General features: G+C 42.2%; 1 protein-coding gene across 4 annotated transcripts in view; it reads left to right on the top strand.

The window, feature by feature from the left end:
• PCYT1B (phosphate cytidylyltransferase 1B, choline) overlaps nt 1–25579 on the top strand; it is a 115824-nt gene that overhangs the window by 63745 nt on the left and 26500 nt on the right. For all 4 annotated transcript variants that reach the window (XM_019757054.2, XM_019757055.2, XM_074324221.1 and 1 more), the window contains 4 exons: nt 6353–6504; nt 8918–8996; nt 19215–19357; nt 21994–22182. In XM_019757054.2, coding sequence (XP_019612613.1) covers nt 6353–6504; nt 8918–8996; nt 19215–19357; nt 21994–22182 — 563 coding nt within the window. The remainder of the gene's footprint in view (nt 1–6352; nt 6505–8917; nt 8997–19214; nt 19358–21993; nt 22183–25579) is intronic.

Genomic DNA, 25579 nt, shown 5'->3' with positions numbered 1-25579 from the left:
AAAAGGCATTTTTAGGATTCAATATGAGTATTGAGACTAGCTGGGAAAATGCTTACCCTTAACTACATGAAAAAGCCATTTTTAGCATTCACTGATTCTTTCCAATGCTCTTTTTTGCTTTGAATTCCTGGGCCGTATCTCTCAAGATCCTTGTCCGTTGACAATAGTTGGGAGAAAAAAGAGGCAAAGTTAGGCAAAAATTTCCCTCATTCCCCACACTACCAAATTTCGTTTCTAACACACAGCTTCCCCTGTAACAGAAATGTGTGCAAGAGAGGGAATTACAGGAAGCTTTTATAGATTTGTGGTGCTTTGAATAGTCATTAAATGAGGTTTCCGTGTGCTTGGCCTTAAGTCTTAACTCCCCGCCCCTTGCAATGCAAGAGAATAAGATTTGGATGGTGCCTTTCTTTAGTAAAGTGAAGTTCGTTTTGGACATAGAGGCTTTTGGGGGCTCATTAATTTTAGGAAAGGGTACCCTTGGAAGTTGAGGATCTGGAAATTAATTCCTTTAACGCTCCCTGTGCTCAGATACCTTTTGAAAAGTCTTCGTGTATCCCCAGGAGTATGTGTGCCCTAGTTTGAAGGCCATTGCCTTAGACTATCTTTCCTATTACAAACCAACTTAATGACAGACAATTCTATGGTGAAGAAAGTTAGGGAGCCCTCCCCCCACCTTTTTTAAAGGAGGGCGCAGCTCACAGTGACCCATGCGGGGATCGAACTGGCAACCTTGGTGCTACCAGCACCATGCTCTAATTACGTGAGCTAACCAGCCGCCCCAGGGAGCCCTTTATGAATAGGTATTCTGTGCTGTTCCTTGAAAGGCTGTCTCTTGATATTATGTGTGTAGTTAGCAAATAAAATACTGTAAGTTGAAAGAAACTGCTATATTAATTATGGGCCCCCTTACATCTACAGTTAAGTTTGTTGTAGGAATTCCCCTGGGTTGAGCAAGGGCTTAGCTCATGAAACTACTCTGGTCCGGGCAAGTTCATGGACAGGGCAAGTTCATGGACAGGTACTTGCTTCAAATACTTGGTATTTGGCAGAAATAATTGATTCAAAGACCAGAAACTGTGATAACTGAAGGTACTACCATCTACTTCTCTACCTTAGGCAGTAACAGACACCATAAACTGCCATGATTTTGCACTGTAATTAAAATACCTGCATTTCTAATTTTTAAGCATGTAGCCAGTAATAATTTGAAAATTCTTTGATGCCAGCTTACATTGCTGGTATTATTTTAGTGAATTAAAACTATCTAGTTGTAATGTTCTTTTTTCTCCATTTTAATTTAAAAGCTCAGTCATTTAAAAATAAGTCAAGAAATTAAAATTTATGTCACAGTTTTTTCCCTAAAAAAATTTGTTTAAGGATATGAGTCACCAGTACCCTTCTGCCTCACAGGAGGGGAATTTAAAAAACAATAAACATAATACTACTCCTACTATAGTAAACATAAATATTACCTCATAAATGTGGGTTCATGCTCTATTGTATTTTAATTGAAATGAAATAGTCCTCAAAGACTCCATTTTGCCTGACTGGCGGGAAATTCAGTTTCAGCCCTTTCTGGGCTCTCTTCAGCTCCCCAGAGTCAAATAAGATTCCAAATGGTTTACAGAAACAGGAGAGGGGCTTCCAGTCTTCGGCCCAGCACTGTTTTTGTACCGCCCTCATCATCTAGCCTCTAATTATTAAATGGGAACCGATCCATTGCACCTATGCAAGGTGAGGCACCTGTGCCCAGGTGGAACCCCAGAGCCCAGGGCAGCATGTCCCTCGTCCCCAGAGTCTCTCCCTCTGGCCCCTGCTGATTGTGGGCTCCTCAGAACTTTGGGCTCTTCCTTGTTTGGAGGAATCTTCTCTCGCTGTCTTCTTTGTTACAGAATTCCCCCAAGGATCTCTGGCTTCTGGGAAACAGTAGCCAGAAGGGGAGGCTGTCTACCAGCAAGTTGAACTTCACAGCTTCTGTGGCGGAGTTTGTACCAAGAGGCAGGGCCCTTGCTTGGAGTGGCAGCGGCAGGGAAAAGACAGAGCCCAAAACATAAATGAATATTGCCATAAATGCTCCTATATTTCTACTACTATTAATAAATGGAAAAACGTTACTGGGCATTGCTGTCTACTCATACAGATGATCAAATTTAATTCTCAAAATGTCACCATGGTTTTGGGTTTTTTTATTGGGGAATATTGGGGAACAGTGTGTTTTTCCAGGACCCATCAGCTCCAAGTCAAGTCGTTGTTTTCAATCTAATTGTGGAGGGCGCAGCTCACTGGCCCATGTGGGAATCGAACCGGTGACCTTGGTGTTATGAGCACTGCGCTCTACCCAGCTGAGCCAACCGGCCACCCCAAAAACTTCACCATGTTTTAAAGACAGGCAACTGTCTTTAAAAGACTTACAGAGTTTGAGTAACTTTTCCAGTAGTAAGTAGCAGAGCAGGGATTAGAAGCTAAATCTGCTGGGCTCCAAAGTTCAACCCCTATGTTATATTTTCTCTCCTGCAAGGAACTGGTTATATATTTTTATTTAAAAAAATTTTTTTCAATTACAGTTGACATACAATATTGTATTTGTTTCAGGTTTACAACGCAGTGATTAGACATTTATGTCACTTACAAAGTGATTCCCCTGATTAGTGTAGGGATACCAGTAACATTTTATTTCGAGCACAGTGAGCTGCCAGGATAGTTTAGCTGCAGCATGAGATCCCTGACAGCTCAGTGAATTCATCCATGGAACACCATTGCTTAGAGTTCTCCATCTGGTTGTCAGAATGCATTTGCCAAGACTCAAGAACAACAGTGCTGCTTTGGCGTAATTAATGTTTAGACAATAACTGGTCAGCATGTTCAGCTGCTTCTTGAGGCCACCCCTGGGATATGAAAATAGGATCCTGCATTGGCATAAACAGGATGTTTGTTTGCTCTGTGCTCTGTTAGGAGGCCATTATCTCGGGCATCTAGAAGTTATACCAAATTGCTCAGGTGCAGGTTCAAATATGGTTCGGCCTAGTTTTGTGCTGTTTAAAATAGAAAATTGATGGACCTGAAATCCATTTCTGCTCGGTATAATTCTTGAGGTAGTGTTTTAGTAAAGTCCTAAAAGAACATTTAAAGTCTTAGATCGATTTGTAAATTGTATAGCTTGGCCCATAAATAATTCCAATTTATGGAGTCAAAGCTAACACAGTCAGTGAATCAATACATAACATACAGGTAGTTATTATGGCCCTACTCCCTGCCTCCTCCCCACCCCCCAACAGCTGGGTGTGATGGTTGATTCAAAAACAGGCTGGGCTTTTACTCATGATGTTCATAATATGCTTCAGGGGCTTTCCAATGTTGTATGTATCAGAATCTTCCCTGAAACTTGTCAGAAATAAAGCTTCCTGGGCCCTACCCCAGACCCACTGTCTTAGTCCGTTCAGGGTGCTATAACAAAATACCACAGACTGGGTAACTTAACAACAGCAGTTTATTTCTCACAGTTCTGGAGTCTGGGAAGTCCAAGGTCAAGGCGCTAACATGATCTACTTCTGGTGAGGGCCCTCTTCCCAATTCATACCCTGTTTCCCCGAAAATAAGACCTAATGAAAATAAGCCCTAGCATGATTTTCAGGATGACATCCCCTGAACATAAGCCCTAATGCATCTTTTGGAGCAAAAATTAATATAAGACCCGGTCTTATTTTCAGGGAAACATGGTAGTTTGTGTCTTCTCGCTATTCTCGTACATGGTGGAAGGTGCTAGGGAGCCCTCTGGAACTTCTTTTATAAGGCACTTATCCTATTCATGAGAGTTGCAGCCTCATGACTTTCCAAAGTCCCACCTCCGAATATCATTACCTTGGGAGTTAAGATTTCAATATATGAATTTGAGGCGGGGGGAGACATTCAGACCATGGCCACCCACTGAATCAAAATCTTGGGAACGGGAGCCCAGGCATCTTTATATTTAACAAGCTCCTTAGGTGATTCTGATACTCATCAAAGTTTTCGAGCCAGCCACATGGTTGATGGTGTTTTGGAAATGTGTAAACCACTACACTGTTTTCTCTAATGTATTGTATTCTACGTATGTCTATACAGCATCTCAGGAAGTATGTGTAGGAGGTAGATGGGCATACACGTATGTATCTAGAGACACACTATTCTCTTATTTGCATGTATGGTGTTGAAATGTGCCTATAGATAAATATACATCTATTATTTTAAATCATAGTAAACACTTATTGAGCATCCATATATATCAGGCAGTATTAATTCATTCAATAAATATTTGTTAAGAGGCCACTATGGGCTATCAGAAAATGAACCAGACCAAAGTCGCTGTCCTCGGGGAGTTTATATTTTAGTAGAGGGTCACCAACCATGAACAAAATTAAGACAATTATATTTTGACGAGTGCCACGGCAAGAAGTAAAGTGGGGAGGGGAGGGGGACTGCCAGTGGTGGTGGTGGGATTGCAATTCAGAATAGAGTGGTCGGGGAAGACTTATAGGAAAGGAGAGGGAGTGAGCCCTATGGATATTTGGAGCACAACTGTTCCATGCTTGGGAACAGGAAGTGCAAAGCCCTGAAAGGAGGAGCATTCCTGGTGGATTCAGGAAACCGCAGGAGGTCAGGGGCTGGGACGAGATAGGAGATTCAGTCAGAGTCAAGTAATGGGTGGAGGTGTGGATCTTGTAGGAGCCTGTAGGCCACGGGAGGACTTTGGCTTTTACTCTGAGGGAGATGGGAGCCTGGGAATGGCAGTCTGACAGGTTTTAATGGGATCATTCTGGCCGATGAGAACAAGCTGGTGGGGGTGGGCAAGATCAGAATCAGGAGACCAGTGAGGAGGCCACTGCAGTAATCCATGGGAGAGAATGGTGAATGGGCTGGGAAGGGAGCCGTGAAGGTGGTGAGAAGAACGTGGCTTCTAGCTGCAAGTGAAGGCACAGCCAGCAGTTTTGCTGATGGTTTGGGTGCAGGGTGTGTGAGGGCTGCAATAGGGGGTTCTCCAAGGATGCCGGGTGTGGTGTTGGCTGTCCTGACTCTGTGGCCAGATTTGGTTCCAAGAAAATGATCGTAGTTTTGTTTTTAAAAAATACCTCGTACATTTAAAATTTGTACGTGTATTGTGTATACATAATACCTTAAAGAACAAAACAACCCGTCTTAAGAAGCAGTCGGGGTCTGATCCTCTGCTGCATGACCCTCACCAGGATACTGGCAAACAGGGGCTGTACCCACAATGGCGTGTATTCCTGACGTGTAGGAAGGCTCCAGAAAGCTGCCTTTGCCAAAAAAAAAAAAAAAATATATATATATATATATATATATATATATATATATATATATATATATATATATATTCTGGAGAAGATAATGAATAATATATGTTGTTCCATTTATTTCGAAGCACTTTCCTCAAAAATCCTTTCTATGGCTAAGAGTGGAGGATATTATTATCCCCATCTGAGGGTTCAGTAACCCGAGATCTAGAGAGGAGAAGAAATGTGTGAAGGATGAACTTGGCTAGAGCAGATCTTCTATTTCAAGACTTTATCCTCTTGACTGTGTGGCTGGCTGTGTAGTGACTAGACCTCAATCCAGGGAACAGAAGTGTGTGTGTGTGTGTGCACACAGACATATATGCATGCATGTGAATCACACTTGGGTTACTAAGTACAATGAACTAGTAAAGGAATTGGAACTGATGGTTCAAACCTTCTATAATTCAGGCCCCTTGGTTCCTCTCTTCTCTCTTCTCTCTTCTCTCTCTCTCTCTGTTTCTTCCTTCTCTGTCTCTTCATTTGATCATTTTATTTCTTAATAGTAATTTTCACTGAAGGGTGAGATAGGGAAATAAAAAGACATGAAAGTCACATTAGGTCGTGTGGAGAATAATGTTAATAAAAGCCACAGTAGAGAATGCAGTTATAATTAGCACTGAAATGAAATTCTGAATTGCCGGTAGATTTCCGCTTGCTTCATTTTCCTGATCCTTTGTTCCTGTAAAAAATGGAGTTCAAGGGGTGGCTGGTTGGCTCAGTTGGCTAGAGCGCAGTGCTCATAACACCAAGGTCACCGGTTCGATTCCCACATGGGCCAGTGAGCTGCGCCCTCCACAACTAGATTGAGAACTTGACACGACTTGGAGCTGATGCGTCCTGGGAAAACACACTGTTCCCCAATATTCCCCAATAAAAATAATAAAAAAAACCACCTGAGTTCAATTATGCTAAGCACCTAGCAAGGCTGAGTTCCTTTTAAAGAAGCCATGCCTGTACTGGGATGGCTGTGAGCAGGGCCTGGGCCAGCTGACAGCACTTAATACTTTTGCCTGTTTTAGTCTGCAGTGATGATCTCACCCACAAATTCAAAGGTTTCACCGTGATGAATGAAGCAGAGAGATATGAAGCTCTCAGACACTGTCGCTATGTAGATGAAGTCATCAGAGATGCTCCATGGACACTCACACCAGAGTTTCTGGAAAAACACAAGGTACTTATTCTTCCATGGTCTCTAAGTAGCAGAATTAGGGAGCCTGGCTCTGCAGCCAATACCCAGAAAGCCCCAAGACTCTTCCAATTTCCTAAAGAGGTAACTTCAGGAACCAACATGTGATGGCACTTGATGTAGCACCTCTCTTCTGCCCCAGCCTGGGGACTGAGAGCCTCTCACTTCATTGTGGGCTCCGGAGCGAGACCACCAAGATCCAAGTGCAGCCTCTATCCCTTCCTAACCTTGAGCAAAATATTGAACTCACTCACCTAAACTGTAAAATGGGGTGATATTGGTGCTTTACTCATGGGACTGTTCCTCATGAGGATCTAATGAGATCATCTAAGTGAAACCCTTGGAACACTGGTTGGCCCATAGCAAGAGCTCCAAAAATGTCATCATCATCATTATTTGTGCTTATAGATTCACAGGCATGATTTTTCATGGAACAGATGAACACACATCTTATCCAGAAGGGCAAGGGTCAGCCTTTAAGGAAAAAACTTTATATCTATGATTTTGTGACCCTGAGACTCCTACTGATATAAGATTTTTATTAGTTGAAAACATGAGAAATTCTTTTGATCTGCATCAAATTATGTGCTTTGTATCTCCCTACAAGTCCCACATTAGGAGCTATTCTTTCCTTTTATGAACAGTACAAAAAAATAAGATTAAGCTGTTCTAAGAGTTTTCTTTTCTATTTTTAAATTCACAGTACAGAAGAGAATAGAGAATACTGATAAATGTGCATGGGTAATAGCAGAGGGGACAATTTCCCAGCAAGAATAAAAAGAAAAAAGAAGGACTACAATATGATTTACTTTCGGCAATCACTAACACATTTTCACTAAGCATCTATTGTGTAGTCAACTTGTGCTAGGCATTATGGGAAACTCATGATGGTAATGATGGCTGCCACTTACTGAGTATTTACCATGTGCCCAGCACTGTGCTAAGTGTTTTGCTCTTGTACAAATTGCATTCACTTTCATGGCCACCCTGAGAAGTTCTTGTTATTGTTATTATTATACATTGGAGAGGAGGCAGATCTAAGTTTGAGTACTAAGAATAGAATTAATAATAACTAGCATTTATTGAGTACTTACTGTATACCTGTTATTATTTTTAAGCACTTTTACATAATTATATCATTAAATCCAGTGATTCTCAAGTGAGGGAAAGTTTGTCTACAACGGACATTTGGCAATGTCTGGAAACATTTTTGGCTGTCACAACTGGAGGGGTGCTACTGGCATCTAGTGGGTAAATACCAGGGTGCTGCTAAACATCCTACAGTGCAGAACCCCCCAAAGGAATTACCAGCTCAGAATACCACTGCTACTGAGGTTGACAAATCCTGATTTAATCTTTGCCGCCAATTTATAACTTACATAGCAAGTAAGTGGTGGGGCAGGGATCATACCCAGGCAAGTTAAACTGCTACTCAAAATTACCTCTTGAGGTGCAGTAAAGCTGTGTTACAAAGGCCTTTGAAAGTTAGGTGAGAAGATTTTACTTGATGTAGTAGGAAACAGGGAACTATTTCAGGAGGTACCAGGATGACAAGAAGAAAATTCTGTTCAAGGAGGATCCCCCATGTGACAGAAGGATGGCTTGGGGAGGAGAGACTCTGCAGTGAGGAAGGTCAGGTACAAGTTGGTATCAATAATCCAGGTGACAGGACCCTAGAATAATATAATAGCGATGGAGAGGAAGTGAGGCCAATTCCAAGGTGTTTGGGGCTAGATGAACTGGGAAAGTGGAGGTGCCACTGGAAGCAGGCACCAGTTTTCATGATGAATTAAATTCCAGACAGGTGGATTTTCAATGTGACAGCAAGGGGTGGTGAAAGAGAAAGTTTGGGCAAATCTGACAAGTTTTCCAGTTTCAGCAGATTTATGTCCCAATTGAAAGAGTAATGTGTGGCCTGCCTACCTCACAAGGTGATTGTGAAAATGTGGAATGAGACTAAATTCATTTATCAGACTAAACTCATTCCCACGATATAAGATCTGACTTAAGTGTGAGGGCCTATTGCCATCAATGGAACAGCAAATGGCGACTTGGGCTCCTCATCATAGCAGGGGTGACTCAAATCTGAAGAATGAATGAATTCTCTGAAGGACAAAGTTTAGAGGCCAAGTGTGGGAAAACAGAAGGCCAAGAAAACCTACTGCCAGAGGTAGGAGAGAAAGAGGGACCAGCAAAGGACAGAAACCAAATTAGTTCCCATTATCTCATGGAAATGGAGAGAACTGGAAATACCTTTCAGTTAAGGATTCCAATCCGCATTATAAAACTGCTTATTTCAACTGCTTTATTACAGCTGCTTTGTTTCAAAAAGGCATTTTCAGATCACAGTCATGCACGTCCATGCCAGTGGTGATGTCACTCTTTCTCTTTCCAACAGATTGACTTTGTGGCCCATGATGACATTCCATATTCTTCTGCTGGCTCTGACGATGTTTATAAGCATATAAAGGAAGCAGGTGAGGTGTGCTCCTGGGCTCCCCTGTCCACCGTGGCACAATAATCACGTTTAATGAGATATCTGCCCTAGTTCTGCAGCGTAGACATATAAGGTATTGGAATTTCAGATGTCTCCCAAGTAGCCTCTACAACCCTCTGTTGACATGTGCTAAATGGCACAGACACCAGTTAGGTTACTTATACAGGAATTAACCTAGCCCCAAAGTACTCAACTTTCGGTTTGAGGCTAGAGTTTAGAGTTCATCAGACTAAAATCACAGGACCCTATTTTTTTTTTCTTTTTCTTTTTTTATTCCTATTGTTTAAAGGGCAATCATTTTTCTCATTCACAATGAAATTATTTTATACTCCCAAGAAAGTTCCTTCCAGAAGAAGGCAGATAACTGGCTAATTAACAACCTGGATTCCTTGTCTTTGAAGTCAGTTCTGCCGTATGTCATCCTGTCACATGATTGTAATATCTTCAGGTACCACATGCCGAAGCAAAAAAAGAATGGATAAGTATTTGTAGAATCAAGTAAAATATTTTCTTCCTGAAACCGTTAAGTGATGTCGTGGAGGGCAGACGTAGAGCCTGAGCTTTGGAAGTTGTCCCATTTGTTGTTAAGCACTTCTGTTAAGGTCAGAGACTCTGGTCAGCTCCAGGGAGTTATTGGGGGGCTGGGAAGAGGTGAGTTTCCTTCTACTACAGGCTCCCTGGAGTTAATTCCTTCATCAAGTTCTCTGTTCCTACTCCTATGCTGCTGGAATTGCTGTTGGGCTTTGTGACAGATCTGTGGTTTCGAGCCTCAGTGGGATTCTCAGGGCTCCTTGGTGACATTTACCTCCTCTTCTTCCCCTTCCTGTCCCAGTTTACCCGTAACTCATGCTTTCTTGACTCTTCTCCTGCATCTTTTTTTTTTTTTTAGTATTAGTTTCAGGTGTACAAAACAACACAGTGATTAGACAGTTACACCCCTCACAAAGTGATAACCCCAACAAGTCTACTACCCCTCTGACACTGTACATAGCTGTTACAATACCACTGACTATATTTCCTATGTTGTACTTGACATCCCATGACTATATATATATATATATATATATATATATATATAATTATATTTATATTTATATTTATATTTATATATATATATAAATTATAGTTGACATTCAATATTATTTTATATTAGTTTTAGGTGTACAGCGTGGTGGTTAGGCATTTATATAATTTATGAAGTCATTCCCCCGATAAGTCCAGTACCCATCTGACACCATACATAGTTTTTACAACATTATTTACTATATTCCCTATGCTGTATTTCACATCCCCATGACTAGTTTATGACTACTGATTTGTACTTCCTAATCCCTTCACCTTCTCGCACTTCCCCCAACCCCCTTACATCTAGCAACCATCAGTTTCTTCTCTATATCTATGAGTCTATTTCTGTTTTGTTTGCTCGTTTATTTTCGTTTTTTAGATTCCACATAAGTGAGATCATATGGTATTTGTCTTTCTCAATCTGGCTTATTTCACTTAACATAATACAAGGTCTGACAATTAAGTTTGCGAACTGTTGCAATGACGTTGCTAATCTTTTTTGATATCAGAGGGATTATTCATTATGAATTTGTACCAACTGGACAGTTAACCAAGTTTACTATTTGGAAGTGCTGAAAAGGCTGCGTGAAAAAGTTAGATGACCTGAACTTTTCACCAACAATTCATGGCTCTTGCATCACGACAATGCACCAGCTCACACGGCACTGTCTGTGAGGGAGTTTTCAGCCAGTAAACAAATAACTGTATTGCAACACCCTCCCTACTCACCCGATCTGTTCCCCAATGACTTCTTTCTTTACCTAAAGATAAAGGAAATATTGAAAGGAAGTCATTTTGATGACATTCAGTACATCAAGGGTAATATGACAACAACTCTGATGGCCATTCCAGAAAAAGATTTCCAAAATTACTTTGAAGGGTGGACTAGGCGCTGGCATCAGTGCATAGCTTCCCAAGGGGAGTACTTTGAAGGTGACCGTAGTGATATTCAGCAATGAGGTATGTCGTGCTTTTTCTAGGATAAGTTCACAAACTTAATTGTCATACTTTGTATCCTCTAGATCCATCTATGTTGTTGTAAATGGTAAGATTTCATTTTTTATGGCCAAGTAATATTCCATTGTATAAATGTGCCACAGTTTCTTTTGTTTTAATTAAAATTCATTGGGGTGACAATGGTTAGTGAAATTAATAGGTTTCAAGTGAACCATTCTGTAATACATCATCTATATATCACATGTGTGTTCACTACCCAGAGTCAGTTCTCCCACCATCACCATATATTTGACCCCGTTTACTCTCATCTACCATCCCCATCCCCTCTTACCCGTTGGTAACCATTAAACTATTGCCTATGTCTATGAGTTTTTGTTTCTTTGTCTTGTTCCTTTGTTGCATTCAGTTTTGTGTCCCACATATCAGTGAAATTATATGGTTCTTGACTTTTGCTGACTTATTTTGCTTACATAATAATCTCAAGATCCATCCATTTTGTCGCAAATGGCACTATTTCATCTTTTCTTATGACAGAGTAGTATTCTGTTGTGTATATATATACCACATCTTCTTTATACAATCATCTATCGAAGGACACTTTGGTTGTTTCCATGTCTTGGCCACCGTAAACAAAGCTGCAATGAACATTGGAGCACACGTGTCTTTATCTCTAAATGTTTTCAGATTTTGGTGGTAGATACCCAGGAGAGGGATTGCTGGGTCATATGGTAATTCTATTTGTAATTTTTTGAGGAACCTCCACACTGCCTTCCATTGCGACTGCACCAACCTACATTCTCACCAACAGTGTATGAGGGTTCCTTTTTCCCCACAGCCTCTCCAACACTTGTTATTATTTGTCTTGTTGATGATAGTCATTCTAACTGGTGTGAAGTAATATCTCATTGTGATTTTTATTTGCATTTCTCTGATGATTAGTGATGTTGAGCATCTTTTCATATATCTGTTGGCCATCTGTATAACCTCTTTGGAGAACGTCTATTCAGGTCCTCTGCCCATTTTTTAATTGTATTGTTTGTTTTTTTGTTGTTGAGTTGTATGAGTTCCTTGTATATTTTGGATATTAGCCCCTTATTGGAGGCGTTGTTTGCAAAAATCTTCTCCCATTAGGTTGCTTGCCTCTTTATTTTGTCGAGGGTTTCTTTTGCTGTGCAGAAGCTTTTAAGTTTGATATAGTCCCATTCGTTTATTTTCACTTTTACTTCCATTGCCTTTGGAGTCAAATTCATAAAATGCTCTTTGAACCCAAGGTCCATAAGTTTAGTACCTATGTTTTCTTCTATGCAGTTATTGTTTCAGGTTTTATGCTTAGGTCTAGAGAGTGCTTTTATGGAAGATGATGGGGAGTTAGCTTAAGATGGAAGCCTTCTGTCTGCAAGGGCTCTTCCCAACACATGGGGAATGGAGCCATTTAGATAATTTAGGCACACACTTCTATCATGTGAAATTCTTCATATTATTTAGATGTAGCAGTGATCTTTTGGTCTGAATTATATGGATCTTTGCATCCAATTGGTTTACATTCAACTGGTATCTTGTTTCTGAGTCCCTCACTCACTCCTTTATTGAAGGAGTCGCTGGCCACAAAATTACAGGCATACCTTGGCGATACTGTGGGTTCAGTTCCTTGGAGATACTGTGGGTTCGGTGCAATAAAGGGAGTACAAACCATCATAGCCTCACAGCCCAGCAACATCTCAGTGAGACATGTAAGGGTTTGCCATTTGACTTGTTTTAAGAATGACTATGATCTGAATGAAAGATCTTTAAAATTGTATCTATGATTTTGCATTTCTCTTGCTCTAATTGTAACAGGCAAGCAAATATAAATCACAAGTTGTAGGTGCTCTTTTGGGCAAATGTATAATGGAAAAATAGTCTCTGCTGTACACTCACTACCCAATACTTGTCATTTTCCTGACCTGATGTTTTTAGTCAATGTCACAGAGTTTAAAATAATCACCTAAGAATTAAAATAGTCATTGCCAGGATTTTTTAAATACCCTGCCTCCCCAGAATATATCCATTTGGATTACTTGAAAACACAGGTGGGGAAAAGGTAATTACTTCCATCCTCTTATAGGATCAGATGGCTTTTCTGACCTTAGAAATGAGATGTCTGAGATGGAGGGGCAGGATAGTAACCTGAATTAGTCAGCTTCTCCATCCCCCTGCTTTTATCAGACCACCTTCCATAAACCTCCCATCAGCCTATTGCTCTATGAAAATCTCAGAGCAAGGAAGTGTGAGGAAGGGATGGGCTGGAATTGGTATTTTAGCTAAAGGTAGGTGCAGAAGTTGATTTTTAATGGCTTGGTTTATTTTCTGGTATTTTACTTTCTACCATACATCTCATCTACAGGCACTGTAGTTACATCCATGCATACCTTCCTACATACATTAAAGCAGTATCTCGCATGGTACAGATACTCTAGTGAGTGATCGTATGATTTATTTAGGGATTTCAAGAAGTCTGTACACCCCACATTGTACTTGAGTTGCCCCCACTGCTGACATCTGTGATCCGAGCCATCTTCCCCTATTCCTGGGGCCCACCTGAACTCAATCCACGTTGGTCCCCCCATCCCTCACCATCAGCCTGCTGCCACTACAGTCTTTTCCTGGTACTCGTGGACCTTCAGACTCTTGGGGTAGGATGAACTCCTAAGGGTCACTAAGCTAGTCTCCTCTGCCTTCCTGGCATCACCGTCAGCTTCTGGTAGAACTGATACTTGTACATCTCCCATGATGGGGAGCTCCCTGCCTCCATAGCCCAGTCCATCTTTGGATGGTTTGGACTCTCATTGGTTAACCCATGAATCTCCCAAGTACATCCCCAAGCCAGGAACAATTGGAGGGAAAATGGAATGCAAAGATGAATAAGACATAGCCCTACCCATGAGAGGGAGCAGCAACAGACATAATTATACCAAAATAAAAGCCTGTGGTGGGGCATCTACAGCCGGCTGGGGAAATGTATCCAACGGCGGGAGTTTATGAAGAAATGCAGCATATTTGGAGAAAATGAACATGTTTATGTAGTATAGGGTGTATAGAGGTGAGAGCAGAGATGGAGACTGGTGGGACAAGATGGCTGAGTCTTAATTCTGTATGTCACATGGAGCCAGATGCCACTCTCAGGCAGGAGAATGCCAGGAGAAGGTCTCTTGTGGGGGAAGGATCAACTGGGGAGGGGGACAAAATTAATTTCTATAACCGAACTTAGCAGCCCCCATTTGCAGGAAAAAAAACCACGCTTGACATTTGAAGTAACTCAGACTCTTCTAGATTTTCACTTAGATTGTGAGGAGTCAACTTTTGGCCTTTTTCTCCTGAGGTGATCTGTTTTGGGGATTTATATATTGGCCTGTCATGGGGTGGAGATCTACCATGTTTCCCTGAAAATAAGACCTAGCTGGACAATCAGCTCTAATGCATCTTTTGGAGCCAAAATTAACATAAGACCCAGTCTTATTTTACTATAATGTAAGACCCGGTCTTATATAACATAAGATGCACTAGATGTACTAGAGTTGATTGTCTGGCCAGGTCTTATTTTCAGGGAAACATGGTAGTTGTTGCTGACCTTTTGTTTGGAGTATCAAAACTTACTCAGCCATCACCCGTGGCTACCAGACTCCCATCGCAGCCCTCTGACAGCCACTTCCTCCATCTGTTGGCCTGTCCTTGCCACCTCTGTTGCAGGATTCCTTTAAATGTGCTCCAGGTGTGCCACTCAGCAGTCATACCAATCTTAAATTTCAACTACCTTCAGTGTTCCTAGAGAGGGTCCCGAGAACTTTAAAAATGTCTTCCATAGTCTACTGGAGGGTAAGGGAAACACAGGCGTGGGAGGGAGCTATGCCAGGCCCTGTCTGGCCTGCACATCATGAGGAAGGCTCTCCTGAGGCCTCCCCATGTTGGCACAGGGCCTCTGCGACACCATTTCCTCCCAAAGTTCCTAGAGGTAAACAGGGTGCCAGTTCCTCTGCTCTGGGTCTTCCACGAGGTCTCTTCCCTGCCTCTGGGGTTTGAACCTGAGTGGGGCGCAAGGGACAGGCCCTGCTCACATTCTCCGGCTTCTGCTGCTTACCTGCTAACCCCACTCTGGGCTCTTTTCCTCAACCCCAGGAGGGGCTTCTCTTCTTCCAAGAGGGCACGACACTGCCCCCTTTTCAATTTCATGTCTTCCCCACTCCAGGTCTTAGGGTAAAACATTCTGTACCCCGAATCCACTTAGCCTTTGGTTCTTAATAATTAAAGGGACACTGCTGGGATTTAGAAAACTCTTTTTGAACTCCTCAGAGCCTGGCTCTTTCTGGTGAAAGTCTTACCTTTCATAACTATTTGAAATGAGCCTTCACAAGAGCCTGGTTTAGAAGTCCAAAGCTGAACACAGTCTCCCATGTGCTCAGCTACATCTGCCTTCCCTTGAGGTGGGGAAGCTCCATGCCACCCCAGCAGGGCTGCCGGTCAGTTCTGCCCTGTGCTCTCAGAAACGGTTCCCTCAGTGGTCAGGAGCATTAGGTAAGAATGGGAGGCCTGACGTTCTCAAATCCCAATCTTGTTTGTCCAGAGTTCCAAGAAAGGAAGCCCCACACACTTCAGACTTGCAAGGCTGCTGAGGAACATGTTGGGGAGGGGGAGAAACTGGGATGCATCAGTTACATCGAGGTGGGTTATGGCATGAAGTGATGATTACCTTTTCAGGTCTTTGTGAGATCTGAGGTGTGAGCCAGCTGCTTCTTCCCTAAAATTGCCATGAAGACCCTGGTAGAGACCAGTGCTTGTCAAATGAAAATGTGGTTTCGGTGGGTTAGGGCCTAATGGGACCTAACATCCCCATTTCTGATGAGCTACCAGGTTGTTAGACACTGCAAGTCCATAGACCTCACCTAGAGTAGCGAGGTTTAGAAACTAGACCAGGGATTCTGGTTCACTCAGGGTTACCTCCAGGGTTAATTGAATCAGAGTTTCCTGGGGTGATAATTCCCCAGCTACCTTGTAGAATAGGAACAAGCATTGGGTTGTGGTGGTTTTATTTATGGGTGAGTGACCTCCAGGGACCTAAGAAAGAGTAGCTTTCCTGATTTTAGGGAGTAAAACCTCAAGTCCAGTTGTTTAGATGTAGGAACAGGTCCAACATTTTTCTACCTAAGCAGTCCCACACTCAATTGTTGCATATGAAGTCACTCCCGCAGTTTGTGACTTAAAAGAGCCACTTTATTTTGCTCATGATTTTGTGGGGTGGGATTTCAGCAAGGCCTTGGCTGGGTGGTTCTTGCTTGGGGTCTCTCAAACAGCTGTTGTCGGATATTGCCTGGGGTTACGGTCATCTGAAGGCCCAACTGGGCTGGAGGTCCCAGATGGGTCACTTACGTGGCTGGCATCAGATGCTGGCCACCCACAGGGAGCTCAGTTGGACTTGACACTGGAACACCTATATGTGGTCTCTTGTTGTGTGGGCTTCTCACAGCATGGCAGCTGGGTTCAAAGAGTGTGCATCCTACAAGGAGGCATTCAGAGGGCTAGCAATCTTGACAGAACCCGCAAGGCTTCTGATCGAGCCTTTGAAGTCACTCCGTGTCACTTATCCCGCATTCAATTTGTTATAAGCAAGTCACTAAGGCCAGCCCCGATTCCAGGGGACAGGAATCGTGCCCATCTTTAATTCACCACAATTCCCATTTCCAAATTGAATAGGCAGGTGGTATGTCACTTGCCCTGGGAGCAGAGGCATAAGACTATGTGTGACTTTTCATATGTACAGGGACCCTTTCTTATGATCCATTGATCTGCTCTGCTGAATCCTCACCAAGGGAGAGCCACAGCAGAGACCCATTTGAGGCCCAGGTAGAGACCTCCAGAGTATTCACTGTGGGAGAAAGATGCTCAGAAATGGGCTAAGCATCCACATTTGGTTCTTATACTCCAATCAAAGTATATTTTGAAAGTCAGAAATCACTTCAGAGGAAGCCAGAGATATGAAGGGCATGAATTAAACTTTACAGCGCTCTGCTCTGCTTGTCAGAACTACATGTCAAAATCGTCCAGCAAAGCTGGATGAAAACATGGAGTTTGAATGAAGGAGACTGTCAGGTCCACATTACGTATCATCACTCTAATATTGCCTACTGCCGTTGAAAGTTTCCTTCATTAATATGTGCTTTGCTGCTTCTTAAAATAACTCCATAACCAAAAGCCGCAATTCTGAAAAGCATGAGAAAAAAGGTTCTCTGATCATGCTCATTACTGAATATTTTTAGCAGAGCAATAATTAGGATGTGGAGGAAGCCGGGTGCCTCATTATGTCAGCAGAGGGCTTGGCTTCTTTCAGAGACCTACCTCCCAGCCAGCCAGAGCAGACCTCTCCCCAACCCCACCTTTCAGCTGCTTAGCCACAGAGCCTTCACCCTGTGGCTTCAGGAAAAGGATGAGCTCTTGTCACCAGTGTCTAACTGACTTGCTAAAATCCGTTAGTAGCTAGAGAAACTTCTTAATGTTATCTCAGCAGGCAGGGGTATGGGTGAAATATCTGTCTGCTGAAAAAGGGGCCCCACACCTCACTAGAAGGCTCTCTGCTCCTCCCAGATGACCTTTTATTTCAGGTCCCCCTGACTTGGGACCACTCAGCATTCCCCACCCACTAAAGCACCCTGCACAGCTGGGTCACTTGGGTGCCATCTATGTCCATGCATTTAGATGTTTGCATCCTCTGCCTACCATTTGGTTTTCCGTGTTTTAGTCCACCTTCTTAGAAGTTGATAAGTTTTGGTCTAGTGGTAAACCCCAACTCTGTCCTCTGAGCCACAAAATACAAGAAGCTGGATGCTCTGTCTCTGATATCAGCTGTGCCACCCTGCTGCTGATACTGTGAATGTGCAGGTGATACCAAAAGAAAGCTCCAAAGGGGCACCCTGGTAGGGGCCAGAGGACTGAAAAATTCACCCATGTCAATAGAATCAGAAAGAACTGGATTTGGAAAGGCGCTTAGAGATCAATATTCACCTAGTCATTCATCTGACAAATATTCCTCTAGTGCCTGCTTGTCACCCAGTGCTGAGAATATAGAAGAGAATGAGACAGGAGCAGTTTCTTCTCTCACGTAGCTTATAGTCAAGTGGAGAAGGCCATTATTGAACAGGTGTCTCATGCCTGATGTCTCTGACTGAGCAGCCATAATCATACTGGGTAGAAAGATCTCAATTGCCAACATGGCAGTTCAGTTGACAACAGAAGTAAGTACAAACCGGATTCTTGTCTTTGATAACATTTGTAACCGCTTTTTAGCCCTGTCTTGTATACTCAAATACATGAGGACTTCAAGGAAGTTCTATTAGAACTTGGCATCCTCTGTGCTTATTTTTCCTCAGTCCCACATATTCTAGATGAAAGGGCCTTTGAGTGGTGAAATCACCATCCAGAGTAGAACAGTCTTAGGGAGATAAAATCATCTAGCACCCCCACAGGCATGTCTTTAGATCAGAGACAACAAAAATAGTATACTTTTTCTTCTTTTCTTTTGGTATAATGTGACACAGACTTCCTTGGGGAAGAAGGGGAGTTGCTGTGATCTGACTAATTCATTGACTCAATCGTTATTCTCCACCCACTTACTCATTTAATTTGCATTTATTGAGCACCTTCCATGTGCTAGACACAGGGGCACTAAGCTGGGCGCTGGGGATGCAAAGACAGCTGAGGCATAATCTGTGCTTTCAGAATGTTCCCTTCCTATGAGGAGACAGATATTGAAAACACATTTGTTAATGGAAGATGAGTTTGTGTCCTAAATGTTGTGGATTCTGTCTAGTAGTGTCAGACGCATAACCTTGAAACTGGATGCTGCAGGATGAGGAGGAATGCTGTGGCTGATGTGGGCAGGGAACGGGGCTCCATGGCAGAAAGCAAGGCTGAGGGTGAGCAAATGCCAGGAGCCAGGTGAGTGCACGGTGCACCCAGGGAACAGGTCCAGGATGATGAACATGCAGTGTTTACTGCAGGGAGGGAGCGTACAGAACTGAGCCTAGAAGAGTCAGCTGGGACCAGACGTGAAAGCCTCAGGAGGTGCAACTTTGTCCTGGAAAGGAGGGCCATTAAAGAGGACAGGTCAACCAAGTTTTTTCTCTTTATCTCCTCTTTCTTATTTGAACAGGAATGTTTGTTCCAACGCAGAGAACGGAAGGCATCTCAACATCAGACATCATCACCAGAATTGTCCGAGACTATGATGTTTATGCCCGACGCAACCTTCAGAGAGGGTACACAGCCAAGGAACTGAATGTCAGCTTTATAAACGTAAGTGTGCCACCCCATTCCCTCTGAGGACCACCACATCACATCAGGGCTGTCACCACTGCCACCGTGTATTGAGCACTTACTTTATGCCACATAGTATTCTTGATGTTACATTTATCGTCTCATTCAACCCACATAACAACCCAATGATGTATTATCTCTATTTTACAGATGGAGAAACCAATGTCCAAAGGGGTAACATAAGTTAACTAAGGCACACAGATAGTAAGCTTCACCTTTTATAAAGGAGCTGCCTCGCTTCCCTCCCCTCGCTCCAACCTCCCTTCTTTAGAGTTCTCCAAGTCGGGTGAAGGGTTTCTGGGAGAGCTGCCATCATGAAAGGCCAGAGTTGTCTTCTGCTCAAAGGGAAGGAAGGAGGACAGAGGTGATGAAAAGCTAAACCCTGAGACAACGCTTTCTTGTTCTAACATTTTTAAATTTTCATTTTATTAAGCTGTTACAGATGCTCATTAGAGAACTTAACAGCTATTTTTTATTGTCCAGAGAAATTACAGCTGCTTAAATAAAGCTTCAAGTCTTTGGCTTCCTTTGGTATTTCTGCTGCATTGTTCTCACAGAGCTGCTGTTAGTTTAATAATAGAGCAACTGTTAAAACAATCTTTAAAACAAGCAAAACAAGCTGTTAAAAAGCAAAGAGAGCAGCCCAGTTGCTAGAGGTGATGTTAGTGAGTCTGGACAACTGTATTTGTCTGGATTCTGAGGAGCTGATGTAGTTGATTAAAACAAGAACTCTCCATCCATACAGAATTTCAACCCCCCAAAATAGACACTTTGTTTTCAAAGAGGGATTTTTCTATAAAACTAGATTCTTATAAGTATATGCAGCCATAATTATGCAGCAGCTTATACAAATTGAGCCCTTCACAATGAGGAGCTCATTAATTGTAAATCAGTGATTACTGGTTGTCCTGAGGAGGCCGGAGGTGTTGGGAGTCCAGGCTCTGTGGCTGCATACAAGTCGGGCAACAACATGGAAAATGTCAGATTCAAGTGGTACCAGAGTAAGTGGCTGAAAAGAATTCAAAGTGATTATTTGGTATCTTATAGAGAACAAAGCCCTGGTTTTTTCCATAATTAAACTGTTCTTTTAAACTGACTTCAGTCAACCATCCAAGTATGTCGAGCCATTTCCAAAAGTTCTTGCACACACTGTTCAAGCGGTCTTTGGATAAGCCACTTAGTTCAAGGAATCGTGTAGTCAGCGTGGATGCGCTCGTGGCCTTTCTGGGACAACAAATATGGCCACAACCAGGAGATGAAATCAAATGCATTGGATGGGCATCCAGATGAATCACAGAACCTCAGAGGAGACAGGAACCTGACGAAGGTCAATGACCTAGTCGAAGTCGCTCCATTTGGAAGTGAGGAAAGCAGACGAAGGCCCCTCAAGCAAAGCAGAGATAGAGACAGCAGCAGGCTCCCAGCCCCTTGACTCCCAGGCCAGTGCTCATTCTGCTACTCTGTGATGCCCCTGAGAGCTGTATATAATAACCATATATTATCTATAGCTGAGTGGCAGCAGGTATAGCTCACACCCCACCCTGAAGCTGCAGTAAGGTTTGGAAGGTCTAAATCAACAAATCCTGACCCAGTTCTATAATATTCCAGATGCTTCAAAAAATTCTGAAATATGAACTTCAGTCCCATGTAGTGAAATAAGCCTTATTACCCATCAGGAAAAAAATGCATCATGATTTCATGGAGAAAAACACCCTTTTTCAGGTTATTTTCATGGTTTTGATACCACTCTCATCAAGTAATACAATTAAATGCCTATGCCACTTAATAGTAATGAAACAGACAACACACATTGAGCTTTTACTAACTGCCACACATTATGGCAAACATGTTCCATACATTACCTTATCTAATTATTAACAGCAACCCTATAAGGTAGGGATGATAATTATACCCAATTTACAGGTGAGGAAACTGGGGCTTAGAGGTGACATGACTTGCCCAGTATACGATGCCTTCCAGGTACATAGGTATAGCACTGCTGCATGAAGACTATAAGAACAAAATCCCAGTCCAGAGAAGCTGTCAGAATGAAAGCTTTCTTCATCACTAAGAATATTGATGCAGTTCAATTAGCTTAATGGAAAATATCATTGCAATGAAAATTTTAGTATAATACATGTGTTCCAAGGCCCAACCAATGGCCCACTTATTTCAACCAATATTGGTTTTAACATGTTCCCAGTAAAACAGAGGACTCAGGCAGCTCTGAGTGGCCATTCTATGTATAATTCATACTTTTGTAAAAGTCCCAGCAGAATTGAAGGGGTGTATTTGCCCAATATCTACCAATAATAAAGAACAAATATATGTTTTTGGTTCTTCTCTTATAGAAGCTAATTCAACTCAGATGTTTACAAGAAAGAGAATATTAAAACCACTTGTACTTCACTTTACATATCCAAGTAGACTAATGACAAATGTCTTTTCTACCAAGAGATGTGCCTTCCCATCAATCCAGCCCTTGGGAAATAGCAATATCCTGACTCTTCACAAGAGCACAAGTTGAAGTAACATATAACCATTAGTATAACTGATTGATCTCTCTCATGCCCTCTTGGATAAATTCATTTCTTTCTCCTTTAATTTTTGACCAGGAGAAGAAGTACCGCTTCCAAAACCAGGTAGACAAGATGAAAGAAAAGGTCAAGAATGTAGAGGAAAGATCAAAAGAATTTGTTAACAGAGTGGAAGAAAAAAGTCACGATCTAATTCAAAAGTGGGAAGAAAAGTCGAGGGAATTCATTGGCAACTTCCTAGAACTGTTTGGGCCTGATGGAGCATGGGTATGTAATTATTTCACTTAGCCCCATATTCAGTTTATCTTCCTCTTCATGTAACCACTCAAGGGTGTCCCTTATCTCAGTCCAGTATGTGGCTCCCACTTTGAGCATCAGCCTGAGTGACTTCAAGTTCATTTAACTTCATCATTTAGTTCCTATTTACCCCTCGATATGGCACGCAAAGCCAGCTCTGGTCTCTTTCTTGTCCAGAGATTGAAGCCATTTGGTAATCATTGAATGTCTATTACTGCAGGGACTGGTTCCATAGCTCATCCCAGGCTCCTAGTTAGAGATAATACAAGGAGATAATGCAGAGCTTGGGGGAAAGGGTGAAGTGGGTCAGTGGCACCATGGAACTTGTTTTGTAAGACAAGGCTAACAGGCTCTTGGATCAACCAGGGGAGGAGGATGCAAAAGAAATGTAGCTGCCTTGGTCAGCTTTTGTTGTCAGGAACTCTCCTTTCATTGGTTGGAAGAGAGAGAAGAGGTAGGATTTTGTCCTGCATCTGTGCCCATCACACCATGATTTCCCCCACCCACCCCTGCTTTTTCCCATGGTATATGTGTGTTGGTGCAAAAGTCTTAGGGGACTGAGGCCATAACCTGAGTCTTAAAACTGAGAGGAAATGTTGAGGGTCTCTTGCCTAAATTCTACAGATAATTGAGTGAAAACTATGGAAAGGGAAAAGAGAATTCTGGAAACCACCTTGTACTCCACTGATAGTTCCATTGTGCATGCATTTTCGGAGTAAATAACCAGTATTGTCAGCAGTTAATGAGGGTTCTATGAAAGTGATACTTTTATAGCTAACTTTCCTTTTAAAACAAAAAGAAGGGATTCTATTTGATTTCCCTGATTTTAAGTAGCCAAGATTTCCTATTATGACATGAGAAATCTAACAAAATCCACTTCCACTTAATTATTTTATTGATGGGCTGTCACTGCTGCCTCTCTGCTCCTTTGAGCTGGTTCATTATAGGATTATCTAAAAGTAAAACACTCATTTAGTAATGAAAAAAGAACAACGTTTGAGACGTTGGAAGAGATGCTTTGCATAAGTGATTATAGAGGTGGATACTGCAGGCCAACGATGTCTTATTGGCTGAGCCTGAGAGGGGTAGAGGATTTGCAAGGGGCTGATTGAGCCCTTGTTGACTTCTAGAAAAAGCTGGCAAGAGTGGAGGAGCCAAGGGCTAGGTTCCTTTTCATTTTCCCTGGGCCTGTTAAAATTTTCACTCAGGTCAATTTAATTCATGGGACATTAATTAATGTCCTCTTCTATACACAGTACTAGGGAAGACTGAAGATAAAGTACAGACCCTGTCCTCTGGTATTCCATGGTCTCTAAAACAAAGTCTGAAATTTCCCATTAATCTAGTGTGTACTTCAGTTGTTCACATTTTCACAACTGATTTTCAGGCTCTGGAGAAACAGCTAGTGATTTTTTAATGAAACCATGGAAGTGTTCATTTGCTTATAAGGATTCAGAAATGTGTCTCTGCGAGAAGCCTTGGTCTTGTAACTCCAAGAGATGGGTGTTTTCTCCATCTGGAGTGTGCAAAGGCAGGGAAGGAATATAATTTCATAGAAACTTTGTAGACCCTTGCTATTTCAGGCTCCAGTGAAGGTGAAATACTAGCTGGAATTGTTCTAGAGGATTCTGGTGACAGCGAGCTGAGGTGATTTTTAAGCAATGAAACCCAACTTAGAGACTGGAGGTTTTTCTTTTTAAAACTTGCTATTAGTGTCAAAACTATTATTAACATTAATTTACCATATCAGCCAGGCTTAGACATTACTTTTTTTCTGTTGACATTAAAAGTACAGGAATAGTTACAAGAATGTTAAACGCCAAGATAAGTAATTTGCTTTTCATCAATATGCTATTATTATAATAATTCTTTATTTGTGGATTTGGGACTGGAACTCATTTCTTAAAATAGAGGATCGGCATTACCTGCAAATACAGTACTGATACAAATAATCCAAACTTGGAAAGGCACAAAAGAGAAGGATTTACGGTACAAAATTTGGTACAACAGAATTGGTAGGCAGCATAGTCTGTAGCTTATAGTGGGTACTTCATAAATGTTTCTGGATTGCATGGATGGAGGGATGGATATTTAATGAAGACCTATTCATAGAACCTTCCAGCATCTGGAAAGGCTATGATGAGGCCGGAATCTTACATATCTATATCGATCTGTACTGATATGTGTATACGGTGCTGGATATAGGGCTTGGTTACAACTTGGTGTTTGGTGGATCAAATTTAGTAGGCAGACTTGGGTTGCTTGGACCTCAACAATGTTTTAAAATTTCTTTATAATTTTTTTTATTGGGGAACAGTGTGTTTTTCCAGGATCTATCAGCTCCAACTCAAGTCTTTTTTTTAATGTACTTGTGGAGGGTGCAGCTCAGCTTCAAGCCAAGTTGTTGTGTTTTTTTCACTCTAGTTGTGGAGGGTGCAGCTCATTGGCCCATGTGGGAATCGAACCGGCGACATTGGTGTTGTGAGCACTGTGCTCTAACCAACTGAGCCAACTGACTGCCCTAAAATTTCTTTCAGGAAGGGCATGAACTCCCTAGTTTGCAGTGGCCACACTGTTCCCCACTTGCTCCCTGCCTCCTGCTCTCATCTGACTTACACGTTGATGCTATGTTTGTGCCTCATGGTACAGTCTTTACATCTCCTCAGGTGACCTCACGTTTGATATCAAAACTACAATATAAAATCCAAACCTTTACATTCCATGTCTGAGTGGAAAGTGGTTGTGGTCATGCTGCTGCTGCTACTGTCTGGAAGTTGTATAGTAGGTTAAACTCTTTTTCTGAAGTCCTTTTATATCTGCTGTTTTGAACCAACCATGAAGGTAGTATTAAAGCTGTGTTAGAAACAAAGGCCTAGAAAAATGATGACACTTTCCTGTGGTCTCACAGGAGTTGGGAGGTACTGGAATGGAGCCTGGGGCCAAGCCTCTTTCTCCTAGCCAGCACTGTGTCCTTCAAGATAGGAATGTCCATGGGATGCTGTCGCTTTGCATTACTTCCGGGTGTGGCACTGTGGAGGAACTGAGGTTTACCAAAACGTCTGTAAGGCTTTGTGACAAAGCCACTTGCCAAAATGGCACTTTAGGCCAGGTCATCTAGATTCAGGAGAGGTACTGTCAGCCTTCTTCCTAAACAAGCAAACATGGTGTCCATGGCTGTATTAGTTATCAATATGTAACAAATTACCCCCCAAATGTTGTGACTTAAAAACAACATTGTCTTACGCATTTTATGAAGGTCAGGAATAGGAAGCAGCTTAGCTGGGTGGTGATGACTTTGGATCGCTCGTGAAGTTGCAGGCAAGATGTCAGCTGGAGCTGCAGTCATCTAGGGCTGGAGGATCTTCTT

The sequence above is a fragment of the Rhinolophus sinicus genome, chromosome X, assembly GCF_036562045.2.
Source record: "Rhinolophus sinicus isolate RSC01 chromosome X, ASM3656204v1, whole genome shotgun sequence".
In the NCBI taxonomy this organism is placed as follows: domain Eukaryota; kingdom Metazoa; phylum Chordata; class Mammalia; order Chiroptera; family Rhinolophidae; genus Rhinolophus; species Rhinolophus sinicus.
Note: the sequence above shows the minus strand (reverse complement) of the source record. Positions and strands in the feature narration are given on the sequence as shown.